Consider the following 19464-nt stretch of genomic DNA (forward strand, 5'->3'; position numbering starts at 1 on the left):
ACAAACAGGCCGCACTGAGGTAAAAGTGCAGACTGCCTGTCGCGGGAACTGAAAATGGCAAATTGCGCTTTTCCATGTCATGTATATGCATTCACGGGAGGGTCAAGGGGAAAGAGATGGGAGGGGAAGCGTAAAGTGCACCTAATTATGTATTCCGCAGTATGTACAAAAAACTCCCGTGAAAGCACGCCTCTATTTTGCGTTGAAAATTCTCCGCCTCTTAAAAGCAGGTGTAAACCAGCCACAAGCGGATTTCTTCGTATATGCCTCCTGGTGAAATGGCAGCAGTAATCTGAGCAAGACGAAGCCATAGGCCAAGGAGACGAGCTGAAAAGATTTTTGCCACAAGGATCACACTTTTTCAGTTGAGTGAACACGAAATCATTACGCATTACAGATTAAGCAGCTATGCAATATTACAGTTCCTAATAACCTCAGTGTAGACGCGGTGTAACATGTTGCTCCAAAATCTCCAATAGGTGTTCCACCTGGTTGATATCTGCAGACTGAGATAACCAGATTGCTATTCTATTCAGGCTATTCCTTTCATTTGTCACCCATCTTTAGCCATAATAACTTTTACACCCAGCATGTTTGAAGTATTTATTTCGATTTCTGGAGCATTTACTGATACTTTTGTTCATCTGGCTGGGTTACAACAATGCCATTACAATGTAGTTTAGACTAAAAAGTTATGATTGATGTCCTTAGCCTCCCTGACTCCACTCTGTCAAAGCAGGAGAAACTGGGGCAGCAGGGATGTGGGAGGAGGATCATTTCATTTGGTAAGGGGCTCCTTTCCTAAAGCACTTTCCTGTGGGAGAAAGGGAGGGGATACATTGGAAGTGTAACTATTAAGTTACTTATTCAAAGGGTCTGGCTCACTCCACCCAATTTTCTCTTTCTGGGAATAGCATGGCCCAGCAATGCAGAGAGAGTGGAGGAAAAGCTGGAAACAAAGCGATGAGTGATGATGGAAAAACAGAAAAAAGCATGATATTTTCACAGATCACAGTTGCAGAGGGAGCTTTGGCTGGTGTGATGAAGCTTTTATAATAAGGCAAAGGGTTATAATAAAGGTTATAATTAAATGAAATTGCCCATCACTGAAACGTCCTTCTCGTTTTCTCTGTGATAACCATAGTTATTCAGTATGCAGCCTTTTTTGTCTTCATTATCTGTTACTATCTCTGCTTCATAATATAATATTATATGTGGGAGTGTGTTTAGACAGCATATAGCTCATATTTCATTCCTGTTCAAGATACATATGGTAACACTTCTGATAAATGACGACTAAACAATATATCTTTTAGAAGAAAAAAATAAAGAGTGCTTGGAAGCTCAAGCAAGGTCCAAGGCACTTTTCATTCAAAAAATGTAAAAACCCTTTATTTAAATCACTATTTCAATGTACTACGATTTCAAGGAAATAGCCATTTGAATAGGCTTTGAAATTTTTTTGCAAGAAGAATACCTTGGATCTTTTTTCTCTTTTAAACAATATGTTCTAGTGACCTGCTACATCTGAGTTTTCTCCATTTTACATACTGATGTACTGTGAACAATACGCTAGTAAGTGCTTTAAAACTACAATGGGAATGTGATAACGCTACTTCTGAGCTGAGGTGTCAGTATCTGTGCAGGTAAACTGCTCTGTCACAATCTTTAACGTTTATCATAGCCTGGCCGTCAGTATCTGATAGCGTGTGTGTTCACACACATCTACACAAGGTATTAAGGCAAATATGGTGCAAAATGCAAGAGCTTGTAGAAAACGATGAGAGAACTTGTAGAACAAAAATCTGAATTTGTATGTTGAGCACATTCGCCACTTTGTGATGTCACGTGTGAAATTGCAGAGACCGATTCCAGAGGCTGTAATCGCTGAGTTGTGGTTGTGCTGAAATAAAACGAACTCAAGTAAAAAATCATAATATTAGTAGAAGTTGCATTACAAGTTTGCAGCCTTCATTGTATTTATATAAAATCAATCTACACATTTATCTTTATTTTTCCTCCGACTTCACATTTTCTGAGAAACAATTTCAACATACAAGTTCAGATTTTTTTCTACAAGCTCTTGGACTTTTTCTTTCCCTTTCCATGACTTAAAATGTTGCTCACGTGTGTGAATATTTTATCACGTGAAAAGTTGTAGCATACAAGTTCAGATTTATGTTCTACAAGTTCTCACAACGTATTTTACAAGTGCTTGCATTTTGCATCATATGAAGGACTGGTGTAGTCTGAAACAGGAAGGACCAGGCGATGAACAGCTGGCCAGCATACTGATTGCAGTAAAGATTGCAGCAATTTTACATTGTGTTTGGTTTGAACATACAAGACTTCACTGCTTACCTCAAAGTCTTCCGAGAATCCACGTTGGTTATTTGAGTAGAGTTCAGAGATGTGTTTGATGAACTGCTTGACTGGAATGGCCTCCATGTCATCTGCAGAGAAGAGACGAGGCCAGGGTTAAACTCTGGCTCTACAGGAGCAGTAACTCACCATGCAACCATGCACTTGCTGAAACTGGACACTGGGCAACTATTTGACAGTGCATTACAGCAACAGAGCAGCCTGCCTTTGACAAATAAAGGTACTACTACTACAAAAGTATCATGTGACTTGTGAGGGAGGCTGTGCCAGACCTTTGCCATTGTTCTTTCAAATCAATCCATACATTACAGAGAACAGTCTAGGGTTACAACAATATGTGAATGAGTGATGAGTGGAAAGCCAGACTACTGCTACAACTCACTTGCTCAGCTTTCACTATACAAGATTCTGGGAGCTGAGATTTTACTCGGCAGACCAATCTGTGAGGATGTGACTCATCTCTTCATACGCCTCAACCTTGTAAGCAGGTGTTAGTGTTAAAGATCTCAGCAACTGCACGGTTTCTCATCTCAAATTGATTGAGAAACTGATTTTGGAGGTTTAGGAGAAATGTGAAGTTTTCTTCCAGTTTGATAACAGAATTCAAAGACCAATGACAGTCCAGTGAGTACGCCAGATAAAAGAAGTGTTGGGATGGTGATGTCTGACTGATGGAGAAATCATCTTCAAAATAATCTTATTTAGCAGCTGTGATGGAGATTCCATTTGTTTCACACCATTTTCCTACGCAAATGGAGTTCCCCAGTTGCCATGCAATTATACTGTAGATGTTCAAATGTCAATTTTTCTGATGGAAATTCATTCTTGTCCTTCGAAACTGCAATTGAGAAAACAATTTCGCCACGCAGTGTAGTAGCTGTTTGTGTGTCATTTTGTGTTTTTTTTAAAGTGCTTAGAAAAAATGGAAATATGAACATCTGCAACTCCATGACAACTGCACAAATGCTTCACAACAAAAATGCTTGCTCTTCGGGGGTATTGTTGGGTCTCTGTAAGTTATAGTTATAGTTAGTGTGGTCTAGACCTACTCTATCTGTAAAGTGTCCTGAGATAACTTCTGGTATTATTTGATACTATAAATAAAATTGAATTATATTGTAGTGGAGAGAAAGATTGTAGCTGACCCCTCCCACCCTGGACACAAACTGTTTGAACCCCTCTCCTCTGGCAGGAGGCTGCGGTCCATCAGGACCAAAACCTCACGCCACAAAAACTTCCCGGCTGCAGTGGGCCTCATTAGCAAAGCTCGGGACCCCCACTGACACAGACTCCTGAACCCCCCCACCACTAGACACTACATGTTACATTAACGTACTTCCTGGACTTTATAAGAGAAACTTTATTGAGCCCCAGGGGGGAAATTACATTTTTACACTCTGTTGATATAACCTTCTAACACTGTACTGGTCATAAATGACCGATTTACACATTCCCTGCACCATAAATATGGCATTTTTCATCAGATTGCCTCAATACCTTAGGATATCCTTCACAAAAGGCATTTGAACACATAACATTCATTGTGACTACTTTCTTTGAATTTTGAGTGATTTATTCAACTTCAAAAATGACCGTCATAGGAAATGAATGGGAAAGAGTATAATTTTCATCCAGGAGATAAAAGACATCTCCATACACACACTCCTACAACTTTCCTGTGCCTGTGTACCCATTCACAGGTGCAAAGCTTCCATTTGCAAGGGACACTGCACCATGACTGCAATTTGCCATTTGTGCCGTATACATACTGGGAACTATATTCTCAGAAAGGCGAAGCACAGTATGTATACTGTTAGAAGATGTCTCATGTGACGTTATTTGTACACGCTGTGACTATACAAATCACAACATGTAAATAGGAAAATGTTGGCGTTATTTTGTCACTTATTGGGAGCAGTAGGCTAGTTGGAGCCGGTTACCTCCAGGATCTGTGCTAAGCGAGGCTAGCGGTGGGGGCGTCAGACAGAGTTAAAACACGCACAGAGATGAGCAAGGTATGTATGGACTTATCTTCCTCTGGGGGATACGGTGAATAAGCTAAAGTCCCAATAAGTCGGCGTGTTCCTTTAATACAGCAAATGCTTATTGAGCCTTAGTAAACCACTAACAGAGAACATTGTGTCTATGTGTTGTGATGATAAATGCTGATGCAGAATTTTTCAAAGAGAAGCACGTCAAGGCAAAATTATCATTCATTTGTGGTGTCTTTGTTAAATACCCTAGATACTGTTAAGAAATAAATTGATGGGCATTAATGAATTAAAATGCCAGGGTTAAGGGCAAATGCTAACATATGCACTCATGGTACTGAGTGGTGCTTTGAGTAAACCCATTCCCTACAATGATCTCTGCCGAGAGTAATGCAAGTTCAGTAACGTTTCAGTTCCTCTGCTGTATCACAGAGGAGCAAGCAGTTTAAAACATACAAGAAAGCTTGCATAAGTCATTTTTTGTTGTGATGTTGGGTTGCTTGTGGGAGCTTTAAGCAGGACGGCACAGGACTGTTGTGCATGTTTCATCAGCTTGCATACAAATTGTTGCAAAGTGGTCGTTCTTCAGACACTGAGAGCATAAAAAGCTGAACTCGACCCAGATGATTGGAGCCTGTTCAGTGAAAAGGATGAAAAAACATCACACAACAGCTAAAACTCTCTCACAGCGCCGCTCAGTTTAGTCTTCATTAAATATTAACGAGAGCATACACTCACTAGCTCTCGCTTTGTGTCTTGCGAGATGCTCATTTAGGTATGCAAATATGTCTAAATGATTTGTTTGTCAGTAAACACAGCAGTCGGTCTTGAAAAAACTATTAGCTACATGGAAAATTGATCCAATCTCTTACTTTGGCTTTGGTATTTTCTACAGGCAGTAGAGTACAATCACTTACACCATAGCATGTACTCAGTGGCGCCTGTAGCCATAATCATGTACGCACTCTGAGTACATTTCTTTTAATGATGATGCTCATACATTTGGGAGTTCTGGATTAGCAGAGCCAGTCTGTCATCTCCCATCTCTCTGCCAATCATGCACTCTAAGAAATCTCTGTGTATTAACAGTTGTATGATTGTATATTTTAACAGAAATTGTCCGTAGAACGAGATTCACAGTTGTATTCCTGTTTATTCACATTTCAAATTGCATTATGGGACCTCTATCTGTGCTCCGACAACTAACGTAGTAAGCTATTTACAACGCCATTTGTAAATTATTAATCAGATTAGCGAGAGTCAAAAGTGCCCAAAAGAAGTACCTTAAGCATTAAAAAAGCACCATCGTGTCAAAGTGTAAAAAACAAAGTGTCAAAAAGCATCAAAAAAGCTTTAATAATTTAAGAAGCAGACTTCATTTCAGAGATGTACGAACTGAGCAGCTTCGTCTCAGATCTCAGTAAAAATGTATAGCTACACACAAAATTTCTGTTTTAATTACAAAGTCCGGGTAAGGAGCTGCCTGAATTTTTTCTGTTTATTTTATGGATTTATGTCTTCTTTTTAAAAAAAAAAAAAACAGTGACAGTGGATGGATGGGAAAGGTGGGAGAGAGATGGGGGATGACACGCAGCAAAGGGCCACAGGTCGGATTCGAACCCGGGCCACTGCAAAGGACTCAGGCTACATGGGTGCACACTCTTACTGGGTGAGCTAGAGGTTGCCCCATGGATTTATGTCTTCGAGTGTGGGAATGCGTGGCACATGCATGGTCAGCGTGTGTGCTGGTGTTTGGTGGAGCAGGTGGCCTGGCCCGTCAGTAACGTAATCTCTGTTGTCATTGTAGGCTGCTGAGTGAGAGCGCTGTTTTCTGTGAGACATTGCGACACATTTGTAAGTTTTTCTTGGCACTGTTTTGCGTGTTTTAATAAACCGGTTAATGCGAGAACTTTACTCTTGTCTCCGACTCGTAGTGGAAACTTACAGTGAGCATGTGTAGCCCATATAAACTGTGGATAAATGGATCACCAAATCCAAAATTATACAGCACACTGGACATTGGTTTATTTTTAGCCCAGAAAATGCATCCAAAAGATGTTCAGCCATCCCTCAGTGGCTTATTTAGATATATTAGTTTTGTTGAAAGTCACTACAGATATGAGTATATTATTTCAGGTTTTCCTGCACAGAGAAAGTTTTGGAGCCTCCCCAAAGAGGTTTATAGCCAGCGCCAAAGAAAAATCACAGGTGCTAAAATAAAGCTGATAAGACAGCTAAGCTGCATTGTTTTGACTGGAACTGAACCCTCAGCTGTGAAGTTAGCACTAATGGGATCTCCGTTTGCAGAGTGTTCAGGCTGTACCTGACTCATCGCGGTGATCACAGAGAAGCCACTGCTGACGGGCGCAGAGCTCCACTGGAGCTCGGACTACTGCCTGTCCATGCGGTCGTCTGACGGCATCAGTATTAAATTGAGACAGTTTCAGGAACGGCTAAAAACATCTCGTAGTCATGTTAAATAGTAGTCCAATTCCGTGTTTTGGTACAGTTGGTTTTAACACCTGGCCCTTTCACGTAGTGTCACGTTTTATACTATGAAGGTTAAACTCTGCAATTAATCTGCGGTTCACATGCGGGCGTGAACTTTCCTCGCTTGAGGATATTTATCAGACGTCACACAGCTCCCTCTGGAGACACTAAAGACTTTTCTTACGTCAACTTTGTTTGCATATGCAGTTGTACTGGCCAACACTGCAAACACACTTTGATGGGGTACAATTGGTGGAATTTCCCTTTAATGTGACAAACAACAAGGTGACTGTATCATTACACCTCAATAATCAATGAATGATTGTAATAACTGTGACTTTTCATAGGTATTAATACCAAATAAGCAGCATTTGATCATCAGATATTGATCTTCCCATGCTCATGAAACACATCTGTCATGTTTGTGTGTGTGTTTACCGGAAGCTTCTGTAGTAAGTGGCTGCTGCCTGCAGGTTTTAAGGCCTAAAAGAGGCTTATGGGATGTGCAAGGCTCTAGGTATAAGCTTATTGAGACAATTACCCAAGTAACATATGGCCATCCACCAGCCTGTATGCTGCAGTGGAATCTGATGTCCACACAGTGTTTCCTGATATTTAGCCTCCACACGTCTGTAAAGCTACATGACACTTCCAGTGGTTATTGAAAAACAAACACATCCTACCACAGTGATGTGAAATTAATGGTGAATCTAAAACAGGCGCACAGAGAGCCTTTTGTCCCCGCTGGGGTATAGGACATAGGCTCAGTGACAGAGCCCTTTTTGTCTGTGCTGGACTCTACCATGATGGACACACTGGCACTGGTGTGTGAATGGAGGCCTTTGGACTTAGCCAGGGCCCATTGTAAAGAGGCCCCACAAGCTTTCAATTGATATGACGGGTTTGGATCCAAATCCTGGACCTGAAGACGAGAGCTGGAGCAGCTTTCACGCCCTGTAGAGGTTTTATATACACTGTGTGTTCATTGTAATTGGTGAACTGGGCACAGCCTCTCTATCACTCTGTCTCTCACACACACACACACACACACACACACACACACACACACACACACACACACACACACACACACACACACACACACAGAATCACTTAAACCTTTTTACTGACACAGCACAGGTTGTGATGTGGCTACAGATCATATTTCCGATATCCGATATTTGACTGAAGGCACTACCAAGCTCTACCATACCTTAAAGCCTTTTACTCTTCTGCATGCACACGTTTAGTTTTTTTTCCCTCCCAATTTGCCTGACCTTCAAAATAAGATAGAAATCACTTGCTCTCTAGGTGGGCTTTTTACAGACATGTGAACTTCAGATAAGCGTGTTTAACTTTATTCACACAAACCAGTCACTCATCTCAAGGAAAAGGTAACAGCGATGGTCATGTGCTCAACATGTCTTTTACTGTAAGATGATGGTTCATTAGTCAAGGATCATCCAGCTCTATTGACAAAAGGCCAATAGGACAAGTTTTATAGCTGAGCATATGGTCAGCTTTCAGATATGAACACCACCTGCAACATTGATGGTGACTACAGAGCAATTAAAATCCTTTAAACTGACCAGGCTGAGGAAAATGTTTCAGAGGAAGAGAAAGTGGACGCACTGTAGAGTGGATCCATTTAGGAAAAAACAGGAGGTCCAGTCAGATTCAAAAAGACAATGCCCTGCATCCTTTGGCATCCATGTGTTTTGATTCATACTTCCAAAGTGGGGTGTGTGTATGTAATTAGGGTCAAATATATTGTATTCAATTAAATCTACACTTGCACACATGGAAACATGTATTATATTCAACATATCAAAAGTGGACACCACTAAATGGACCAAACCATATATGTATTGATCGCTACTCTCAAACACCAGTAAATATGTCCCTTCTACTTAGACTTACATAGCAATGGTGGACAAACAAACAATCAGACAAATAATAATATGGCAAGGTATGCCAGCCCATCAGGCCTGCAGCTTTGCATGGGGACATACAGGTGCTGTGGTTGGTTGTTACCTGGAATGGGGATGACAGGGATCGTCTCATTGGGCACCACCCTGGGTGAATTGTGGTCTTCCACATAGAAGTGGGCTGTCTGGAAACAGCGCCTGGCAGAAAGAGAGAGAAGTCACATTTTAACAATGTAATTTATTTCCATACTGCAAGTAGAGAGCTTTACAAACCCCTAGCTAATTGATGCTCTCGCTCGTTGTAGTTCTCATTTGAGATCAAACACTGAAACAATTTCTCCTTTCACCTGAAATTTGGAGGATAAAAAAGATGAATCCTTGGTGGTCATCAGTATCAATAAATGCCTTGTGCACTTGTCACTTGTTTAATAGTACATTCGTACATGTCAACTGGCAAGAGCATTTACCCAATTTTTCCATCTATAGTTTTTCTTTTCCATTTTCTCTTCAATTTCCTAATGCTAACCCCCCATGAAGTCACCAGTTCTCTCTGATTGGATTTTCACACTATCCCCCAGCTTCCACATTGGTCATGCACAAACACTAGCAACAAGGGCTTGATCCCTCATCTATTTCCCACTCACAAGCATGGCTAATTTTGTTCAAAAACAATGGCGTTGGTCATTTGTTTAAGTGCTTAAAATAACCTGCATTTACATTTTCCTGACCACTTGTGATTTTGCAAGTAATGACCATTGCCTTTGGGACACAAAGCAAAATGATAGCGAGATGCTGTTGTAGCATCACAACTTTCATTACAACCTTTTAGCGAGGAGGTCTGTTGGGTGTACAAAGCATCTGACTATGGCACCCGAGACAACTGTTTACATCCCGTCTTCTTTCAACAGTCAACATGGTCAACTTGTTTTTATTTCTTACCATGTTGGCCATATTTCCCCAGTTGTTAGCAAGTGGGTATGATTGCCTGAACTTAAAAAAATCTTAACCATGGAGATGGCATCCAGAAAGTAATGTAATTGAATTATTTTTGTAACAGTTTTTGAAAGACTAATGATGGGGAATCCTGATCAGAAAACACTCACATTGGTCATTAAGGAAGGCTATGCTATTAGAACTATTTTGTCATTAAGTCTGGATGACTTGTTGCACTAAATAAACCATTGGTTTTGATCTTTTTTGTTGAAGAGGAGCAGGATCAGCCTGGCCTTCGGTCCTCTGGTGGACACACCGTAGGACAGATCCTTGTAGTGAACCTTTTTTCCGACCTACTTTAGGTTACTTTGCGGCCACTTCTGAATGATGAAAGCCTCGATACAATGTTGACTGTGTTGTGATTGGATAGCAGCAGCGCTGGGTCTAACGTCCCCTATCTGCCTTACTCCCTGTTGCTACTATAGATTACATTCCCGGGAGGAGAGCACCATGTAAGCATGGTGGAATTAGTAAACTGGCTAACTAGCTGCTGAGTGAGTAAAATTCAACAGCTTAATGCTTCATCCACACCATGAATCCATGGCTCGATGGTGTTTTTTGCCCCCAACTGCTCCTTCCAGACAACGCTGCGACCGCTGCCTTCAAGGCACCTAACCCTAACCTTAACCCTAACCATAACCAGTGCCTAATCCTAGTGCCTTCCAGGCAGCGCTGCCTGGAAGGCGCCGTTGGGGGCAAAAAACACAGATAAACGAATCCATGATCAACACACTTCCAACAAGTACTAGCCTATCACAGCAGAGACGACGCTGTGTTGAGGCTTTCGTCAAAGTTGGCGTGGTTTCATCTAAAGTAGGTTGGAAAAATGATAGGCAAGTGGATCTCTGCTAAACAGTATGATTTTTTATCCACTAGTCTGTATACAGTACATCTCTTAGAGAGAGAGAGAGAGTGAGAGAGAGAGAGAGAAAAAAAACATTATCTTATCACGCACATAGGCACACACACACACACACACATACACACACACACACAAACACACAATTAAGCATCAACACAAATGCACACAACTGCTAAGTTTGTCAGAGCTTCTCATGAACGTCAACACTTCCTGCACGTATCATCGCAACTTGTCTAATTTCAAAGCATTACAGTGTGTACTGTAGCTGACACACACACACACACACACACACACACACACACACACACACACACACACACACAGAATGTGCCTCATTCTCGTTGTGTTTGAAGTCACATGCAGTATATGTAGAAGCAGTCGCACAGGGAAGCTTTCAGGAGCAGACACATCAGCAGGTCTCCTGTCTAGTTTTTAGTCAGTGACGGTGACTTTGACAATTCACTATGTGATGTTTGACATCAGACTGCTTTGAAATGGAGATCTGCATCAGGCATTTAGAGACAAGTTTGAGTTTAAATACAGCAGAAGGAAGCAAAAGAGGTATCATAGTCTTCTCTCTCAGAAAGCACTCAAGAAGTTCACACAAATCCAGAGACACAGAGCCTATGAGAGAGGAGGTAGACTAGCTATATTTACATCCAGCTGCCAGGCTGCTTTGACAAACATTTGAGTCTACAGATAAGATGTTTTTTATTACTGTAACATTATAAATAGCCTACATGTAATGACAAGTATAATTTAACCTTTTGTTACCATCCAAACCAAACAAGTTATCTGTTAAGGCCGAACTGGACTGAGAGGAGGTTTTGAGATTTCATTTGGGAAAGATGAAATCAGTGTTTCTTCAAATATTACTGCTGTGTTCTAGTGGTCGACCGATATGGGTTTTTCAATTGCCGATGCCACAGATGGGGACTCGAGTCTGAGTCTTGGACTCGAGTCACACTTAAAGGACAATTCCGGCGCAAAATGAACCTAGGGGTTAATAACAGATGTGTACCCACTCGATCGTTCTCTGGGACATGTTTTCATGCTAATCGAATGTGTTTGTAGCTTGAAAACAAGCTAGCGTGGACCACTGATTAGCTTACAACGCTAGTATTCAGGGCACAGGGAAAATAAAAACAAATTGCTTATTATACCACTAAAAAGGCTCAAAATATCACCAAACTTCAACGGTAGCATAATGAGGGTTCCTAAATGTTAACTGAAGCATTGAGAACATTGTACAGACAGTTTATTAAAAAGATAGTTTAGAAAGACAGAAGCTCCCAAGACGGCGGCCGCCTGTATCCGAGAACGCAACTGTCTTTATAATCTATCTTTTTAATAAACTGTCTGTACACTTACAATGTTCTCAATGCTTCGGTTAACATTTAGGGACTCCATTATACTACGGTTGAAGTGTGGTGATATTTTGAGCCTTTTTAGTGGTACTGAATGCAAAATAGACTTGAAACTTTACTTGGACTCTCGCTGAGAGACTTGAGACTTGACTTGGACTCGGCCTATCACTATATCCTTCTGAATGGTTCAGTCAATAGGATTTTTTTTTTTTTGAAAGGCTTCCAGTAGCCTTCATCACTACATGAATCCATTGCAATAATATCTTTATTACACCTTGTGATTGGTTGTTCCATTTTCTCAAAACATAGTAATGATTTACATGAATGAATGATGTTCAGTTGGTCAAAAATCTGAATGGAAATGCCAGAAATACATGCTTTTCTCTTGGCTATGGAAGAAAAGGTAGTATATAGATAAAGACAAGAAGAGTAAGAGGTGTGTGTCCCCACTGCCCTTTTTTGTTTCTCTGTTTGTCAGGAGCAAAGGCAGAAGTAGCATGATATACATGTTATAGTGCTACAAAACTAGGGGTGTTAATCACAAGGTAGCTCATGATACAAAGCACGATAGAAGGCTCACGATACCGATACAGTAATTCTGCGATAATTAATATTTTGCTAGACAATCCTCTAATGATACATCACAATATCGGTCTAACTATGAATACAAAATGGGTGTGAAAAGGTTAAGTGAAGGTTTTCTCTCTAAATTCAATGCGAGTCCAAACTGTTAGAAAACAGCACAATTCTGCAGGAAAGGTTATTCTGTAAAATACAATTACAGAACTATAGAGCAACTATGGGCCCAGACTTTGAACTTAAACGTGACTGGGGCATCTATTATTTTCCTCAAACTGCTGTCCGCCATCCCGTTGACAACCTCTTCCTCTTCGGCTAGTTAACGTACTGTCGAAGAGCCATGAAGTAGCGATGCTGGGAGCAGGGAAATCTATTTAGAGCCCCTTATTTTATTCATTAAATATATTTATTTGGAGCCAGCATATCGATTATCTTACCTCACAAAGAACAACAACGATATATTGTATCAATATTTTGTCCCAACCCTATGCAAAAGGGAGGGGGTCAGGCGTGGTGTTTAGGTGAACAAAATGTTTGACTTTGACATGGGAGACTGCTGTTGCCATACTGTCTCCTACCAACAGTCATTGTTGGTTTCTTTTCACCATGACTTCAGTATTCCTCTAGTCTCGCATTGCCAGACGTACTCCCCATTGAGGCACCAGATCAGAAAACTGTCATATGGGGGATTTTAGAATGCAATAACAAACCACCTGTTTTGTCATTTAGATGGGAAGATTTGTTTAATGAGGGCTGATGTTAACCAGATTTTTAAATAAATATTGCACTGTAGAGCCCTCCACTCCAGCAAAAATATACAGAACAAAAAACACAGAATCAAAAGAGAGAAAACGTCAGTGAAACAGCAATGACTTCACTATTTAACAGAAATACAGAAACTGATGCTCTTTAGTGATGTCATCCTGTGCCTACTTGACACATCGAAGCAGACTAATTTGTGTTTTGTACCCACATTTGAAAACCTACTGAGCTACACTCCATTCCTATTACAAAGTGTTAACATGAAGGACTTCCAAATGCTTTTGTCCTTAGCTACTAATACAACAACAGTTACTCAACACTCACTGCATCTATCAGTGTGTGTGTGTGTGTGTGTGTGTGTGTGTGTGTGTGTGTGTGTGTGTGTGTGTGTGTGTGTGTCCATACACTCCCTACCTGTATTTGATACAGACCAAAGAGCAGAAAGTGTTCATTCTGGTGAACAAGAAGAGGATGGAGGTTTCCGCATGCTGTTGCTGACATGAACTATGAATAAGTACACAGGGGACGGAGGGACAGAAGGAGAGAGAACGGCTTTACTAATAACGCAAGAAGGGGGTTGTTCCCACACACACACACACACACACACACACACACACACACACACACACACACACAGGTCAATCCCAAGCCACTTCCTGGTGTGAGACAGCTGGTGTCATGATGCATTCAAGTCACCTAAGACAGAATCATTTTGTGGTTCGTAGAAATGATTTACAAACTAAGATAAAGCCACAGTATGTCAGTAAATTACTATTTGACCAAGAATTCAAAGCCAACCTTCAGTACTTGGTAGTTTTCGATACTCTACGCTACAGATAACTCACTCTGTCCTCAAAAAGAACAAAAGGTTCCTGTTCCCAGCCCCCATGTCAAAAATACTGCAATTACTGTAGTGAGAAATGAGGGGCTAGGGGCGACCTAGCTCCCCCGGCTCAGCTTGACATGTAGGTTGAATCCTTGGCAGTGGTCCGGGTTCAAATCCAACCTGTGTCCCATCACTGTGTGTCATCCCCTTTCTCTCACTCTCTCCCCCATTTCCTGTTATTATCCAGCTGCTCTATATTACAAGGCAAGAAAAGCCCAAAAATATTCTTCTTAAAAGAAATAAGGGGCTAGATTAGGAACCTAAAGGGTTTTATCTTTTTCTGAACTCACAGCAGAAGACAACACTTTAAGAACTTACTGTGTATACACAGTAATTCTAGCTATACCTAGAAATGCACTAAAGTCTTTCTTAAGTATATTTTCTAAATACATGATTTAAAGCTATAGTGCGTAGTTTCTGTCTCCCCCATGAGGAATTCTAAGTAATGAGGACAACACTGTTGGCGCATCCACATGGTTGAGTGAATGAAATAGCAATAATTCCTACTCCTATCACGTTACAAAACCCATTACTAAACTGTTCAAGAGCCGTAAGGCGACATCCATGTCTGACCTCAGTCCTTTTCCTTTTTCATCGCTCTCCAACTAGGAAAAGCCACACCAATGGTTATCCATGTTTGTCTTCGCCGTCAGTCACTTTCTTTTTTCAGATTTTAGTCTTTCTGCCATACGTAAAGGTCTTTCCTTAGCAGTACAATCACTGACATTTGACATCACTGAAACATTTCGTTGGCGCTTATTATAATTTTTTAGCCATGCCTTCTTCTGTTGCAGTATTCCTCTTCGTCTCGCAAGCAGGAACGCTGCTGACTGTTTCCTTTCTTAGCGGGACATAAAATGCATCACTCGAGCTGCTGTGCGCGAATGTCGCCCAACGACAGCATTTTGTAAACGTAGCCATACTGAGAAATACAGACAGAGTTGTGTGGAGCTGATAGTCTTAATTAGCTTTGTCTCAACCTATTTGGAAATGGCTTGAATGTTACGGACGTTCATTCATATAAAATAGTTGCGCACTATAGTTTTAAGTAGATTTTGGTTTGTAACTAAGAAAAGTCTTTTACACCATTTTACAAGTATGTGTATAAATGACGTTGTTTGCAGTGACGGTGTGAAGATGTGAATATTATCAAATTATAATAAAAAAGTATCATCCCACTGTCCTGCATCTGTAGATAGGACTTATCAGCTGAAGTCCAATGTGCTTCCCAGCAGCATTTACAGACTTAATGTAAATTAACTGTATTATCAAGTAAGGTAAACCTTTCATGTTAGGAAGCTCATATTTACCTCTTTCCAATTTTACCTGAATGCAGCAGAGCCAACTGCTGCCAGAGGGCCAATAGGACGGCAGCGGGGGAGGAGTCTGTGTTGGACACAGGATTGTGAGTTGAGCTTTGCTCTGCAATAGGATTACATACCCCAACACACCCCTAGCACCTGCCAGGCCTGCGCTTGTGTGTGTGTGTGTGTTTGTATGTGTGTGTGTGTGTGTGTGTGTGTGTGTGTGTGTGTGTGTTAATAGGGTTACACACAATTTCTCAACACTTGTACACTAACCAGTGCATACCAGCGTTCTCAAGAACTCTGAAAGCAAAACTTGATTTTAGTCCAGAGATCATGTGATATGAAAGGTTTGTAACGAACAAAGAAAACAATAATTATGTTAGGTATCTGTCAGGCACCACGTTGAATACCTTATGATTGTTGTGTCAGTATAGCTTACTTTCATGTTCTGTCTTTCGTCACATGCCACAGATGATTTTCTATGTCTATACGAATCAGATTTCAATGAAGGACCACATTTTCCAAAGTGATTCAGCCAATTAGTCCTAGTGTTATTATCACCACCTGCTGCTTTATTTGTCTGCAATGTAATGGCAGTACTTTCAACAAGGAAAGAAAACGATGTGTAAATCAAACAGGAAGTGGCTATAGTCAAAACCTATTAAACAGATATCTTAAAGTGCTCATATTATGCTTTTTGCCTTTATTGAGTTGTTAAGATCTATATTTTTTGTGCATGCAATAGGTTTACAAAGTGAAAAAGCCCAAAGTCCATCCCAAAGGGACTTACCATCTCCAACAGAAAACACTGTTCACAAACTGCTCCAAACAGCTCTATTGTAGTCCAGCCTTACTACTACCGTGATGAATGTGCGTCACTTTGTAACATACGTTATAATGCTCGCCTAGCTGCTAGCGTGGCACGCCCTCATACTCTGCTTCTGACTGGCTAGTAGTCCTTACCTAGGTACTGTGCATGTGCAGCTCCCAACAAAGGTGAAACAGAAGTGTGATGCCTCACTCAGTATCTATAACGGAGAGCTCAACACACAGGGTGAAAAGAGGCGCTGCAGCAATGTGTAGTACAACCAAAATATGGTGTTTTTTGAAAATGAAACAATGTAAACCTATTCTGATATAACCTCTAAATACAATTATGAACCTGAAATTGAGCATAATATGAGCACTTTAATAAAACCAGAAGGCTGCTGACATGACAGGCTCTTACTTTGGTACGAAGACATTGTTAGACCACAAATACAAGTAATTTTCAGCCAATAATGAATTTAGAGTTCCATGCCTTTACAATATGCCAATACACTAGACTGTAACTTTTGTATCTCCAACCTAAAAGCCTGTGTCAAGCTAGGAAGGAACATTTATAATCATATCCTGTGCTCAGTACTTTGTTCATATCTCCACTGATTTGCACTACCATACACTGCTATAAGATATACTTCTGGCTTCCTCTGGATCTGCCTCGGCCTTTCTTTGAACCCATGCTAAAATCGTCCATGTGAGTCTTATCAGGTTGATGAATCGTCTCCCCCCCATAGACTGTCAAAATAGTTGACGTTTGGATGTGGTCATTGTAGCTTGTGACACAACAACTGTATGGTGTTGTTGGTTCCTTCAGACATTCAGTCTACCACTCAGACTAAAGCCAGACTAATACAATCTGACAGCTGGTCCATGCAGGGTCAACTCACCATGAGGTACCTTCATGAGCTGGTAAGGCTGGTTTATACACTTGGAGGGAACTTAAGAAACGTAGGCTAATGTTACATGTCCATACACACGTTGTTTTCACGGATGGGATCGCCCCTCTTTCCAGCATTGCACTCTAGTGGGCTTGCCCCCAGTTTCTCTTAACTGACAACTGACAAGCAAGGAAAACAGTCTACACCCTCCTACAACCATAATGACTGCAGCTGATTGGACGAACGCATCATGTGGGGCTGTCTGCACCCAGATTTAAAAATGGACCATAATGGCGGATCGTTTGGAATACGATCTCTTATTTTACGAAACGTGTTCATGAAAACATTTAAAGCAAGAAATAGGCTATGCAGTTACTGAATCTGTCTTCATTTCAGATCGACAACGGTCAGTTTAAAAGATTTTCGTCAGATTTTGAGAGACGTGTCCAAATCAGACAGATGTCATGTTACAGCATCTCCATATGGAGCTTATGAAAGCCTAGGAATTTCATGTCAGAAAAGTTGGACAAGATGTTGAGAAGCCAGGGACTGGATTATGTCTGCCTCTGAGTTTGATTTCAGAATCGCTTAAAAAATAGCACCACTGCTCTGCTAACCAATGCAAATGGTAAACCTGTGTTTTGGTAAATTATGTTGTGGTAATCTTTCATAACAATATGAAAACATGGCAGTCTACTTCTGTCTTAGTTTCTCATGTTATCACTATATTGAATAGGCGTTACCATTGCTTATCAGCCTCATGGATATGGATTAGAAGGGGCCTGTTACACCTACTAGTAGGTTCAGAAGGCTATTATCATCTATTGATATTGTAATAGTTGCCGTTAGCGTCCCCTTGACGTCACTTTTTAACGCTCTGGGAGTCCTGTTGTCTATTGAAACAAAACAAAAACTACTTGATTAGGATTACTAAAAGATCGTGGTAGTTAGTTACTGTAAGAAGGTAAGATAAGGAAAGCTACATAAGTAAGTTAACTTAAAAAAAAAAGAAAATGTTGAAAGTTGGTTTCACACGGGACCCAGGAGGTGAACTGGAGGAGTCCACACTCTCTACTTTGGTCCATATGGGGACTTGAACCAGCAACCTTGCAGTTCCTAACCCTACTCCCTAAGGACTGAACTGCCACTACGTCATCTTGGTGGTCGAGCAATTGCTCTGAGCGTCTAATATGGACGCGGATGGGTGAGCCAGCTTACCAATGGATGATGACAGCCTACTGAGCCAACTAGGAGGTTGAGTAGCCACCTCAAATATATGGTTGTGATAACAACTGATAACACCCATTCAATCGGCTGGTAACATTCAAAGCGTGTGCAAACATAACCGTATGTATCAAATGTTGCTACGTGTGTAATACTGGTTTCATTGCCAGAATACACCAGGGAATCCTAAAAATCTGGACTTGGTTTGTCTCTGCCTTAAATGTAAATTAATTCTGAAAAGATAAATTTAGTGATTTGAAATCCTAAAAAGCTTATTAACTGTGCTAAATATTATCTTGAAACATGTTTTCTCCCCATAATAGGCCACCCTGGAGGTTTCAGGTAATACTCTTTGTTTTTTTAATCAATTTATTAAGCTTTAATTAACACAACAAAAGATTTGGCATCCCCCGACACCATTAATGAGAGGATAAATTTGCACTGAACAACTCCCAGTGCCTCTCAGCCTGTCATGAAGCTGGGCATTAAAGCTCCATTGTGTCATTTTTTGAATGGATTCTTAGCAAAAAAAACTTTATTCTTTCACAAAAATGTGCTCATTCATGTGTAATTACTTCCACCAACTAATCAAAGTATTCTCGTAAGCGTAGAATCTGCCATTCAGAATCATTCAGAATACATACGAGCAAGTCACTCAAATGACGGCCGCCATGTTGCGCCTCCATCTTTAAATACATGACTGACTGACTGGGATGTGTTCAGGACTGCTACCCACAGTCTGGATGAGTACACAGAGGCTGTGACGTCATACATCAGCTTCTGTGAGGACTGCTGTGTTCCATCAAGCACCAGGGTGAGTTACAACAATGACAAACCCTGGTTCACAGCCAAACTCAGAAGGTTAAGGCTGGCTAAGGAAGAGGCGTTCAGGAGTGGGGACAAAGACAGATTTAAAGAGTCAAAGTACAAATTTAGTAAGGCAGTGAAGGAGGCTAAACATCGGTACTCTGAGAAGCTCCAACGCCAGTTCTC

At 40.9% G+C, this 19464-nt stretch overlaps 1 protein-coding gene across 2 annotated transcripts in view; it reads right to left on the reverse strand.

The window, feature by feature from the left end:
- The window catches only part of ptprga (protein tyrosine phosphatase receptor type Ga), a 511734-nt gene that overhangs the window by 29670 nt on the left and 462600 nt on the right, over positions 1-19464 (reverse strand). For both annotated transcript variants that reach the window (XM_036001852.1, XM_036001851.1), the window contains exons 14-15: positions 8898-8989; positions 2362-2453 (exon numbers count right to left, since the gene is read on the reverse strand). In XM_036001852.1, coding sequence (XP_035857745.1) covers positions 2362-2453; positions 8898-8989 — 184 coding nt within the window. The remainder of the gene's footprint in view (positions 1-2361; positions 2454-8897; positions 8990-19464) is intronic.

Source organism: Sander lucioperca, chromosome 6 (assembly GCF_008315115.2).
Source record: "Sander lucioperca isolate FBNREF2018 chromosome 6, SLUC_FBN_1.2, whole genome shotgun sequence".
Classification (NCBI taxonomy): domain Eukaryota; kingdom Metazoa; phylum Chordata; class Actinopteri; order Perciformes; family Percidae; genus Sander; species Sander lucioperca.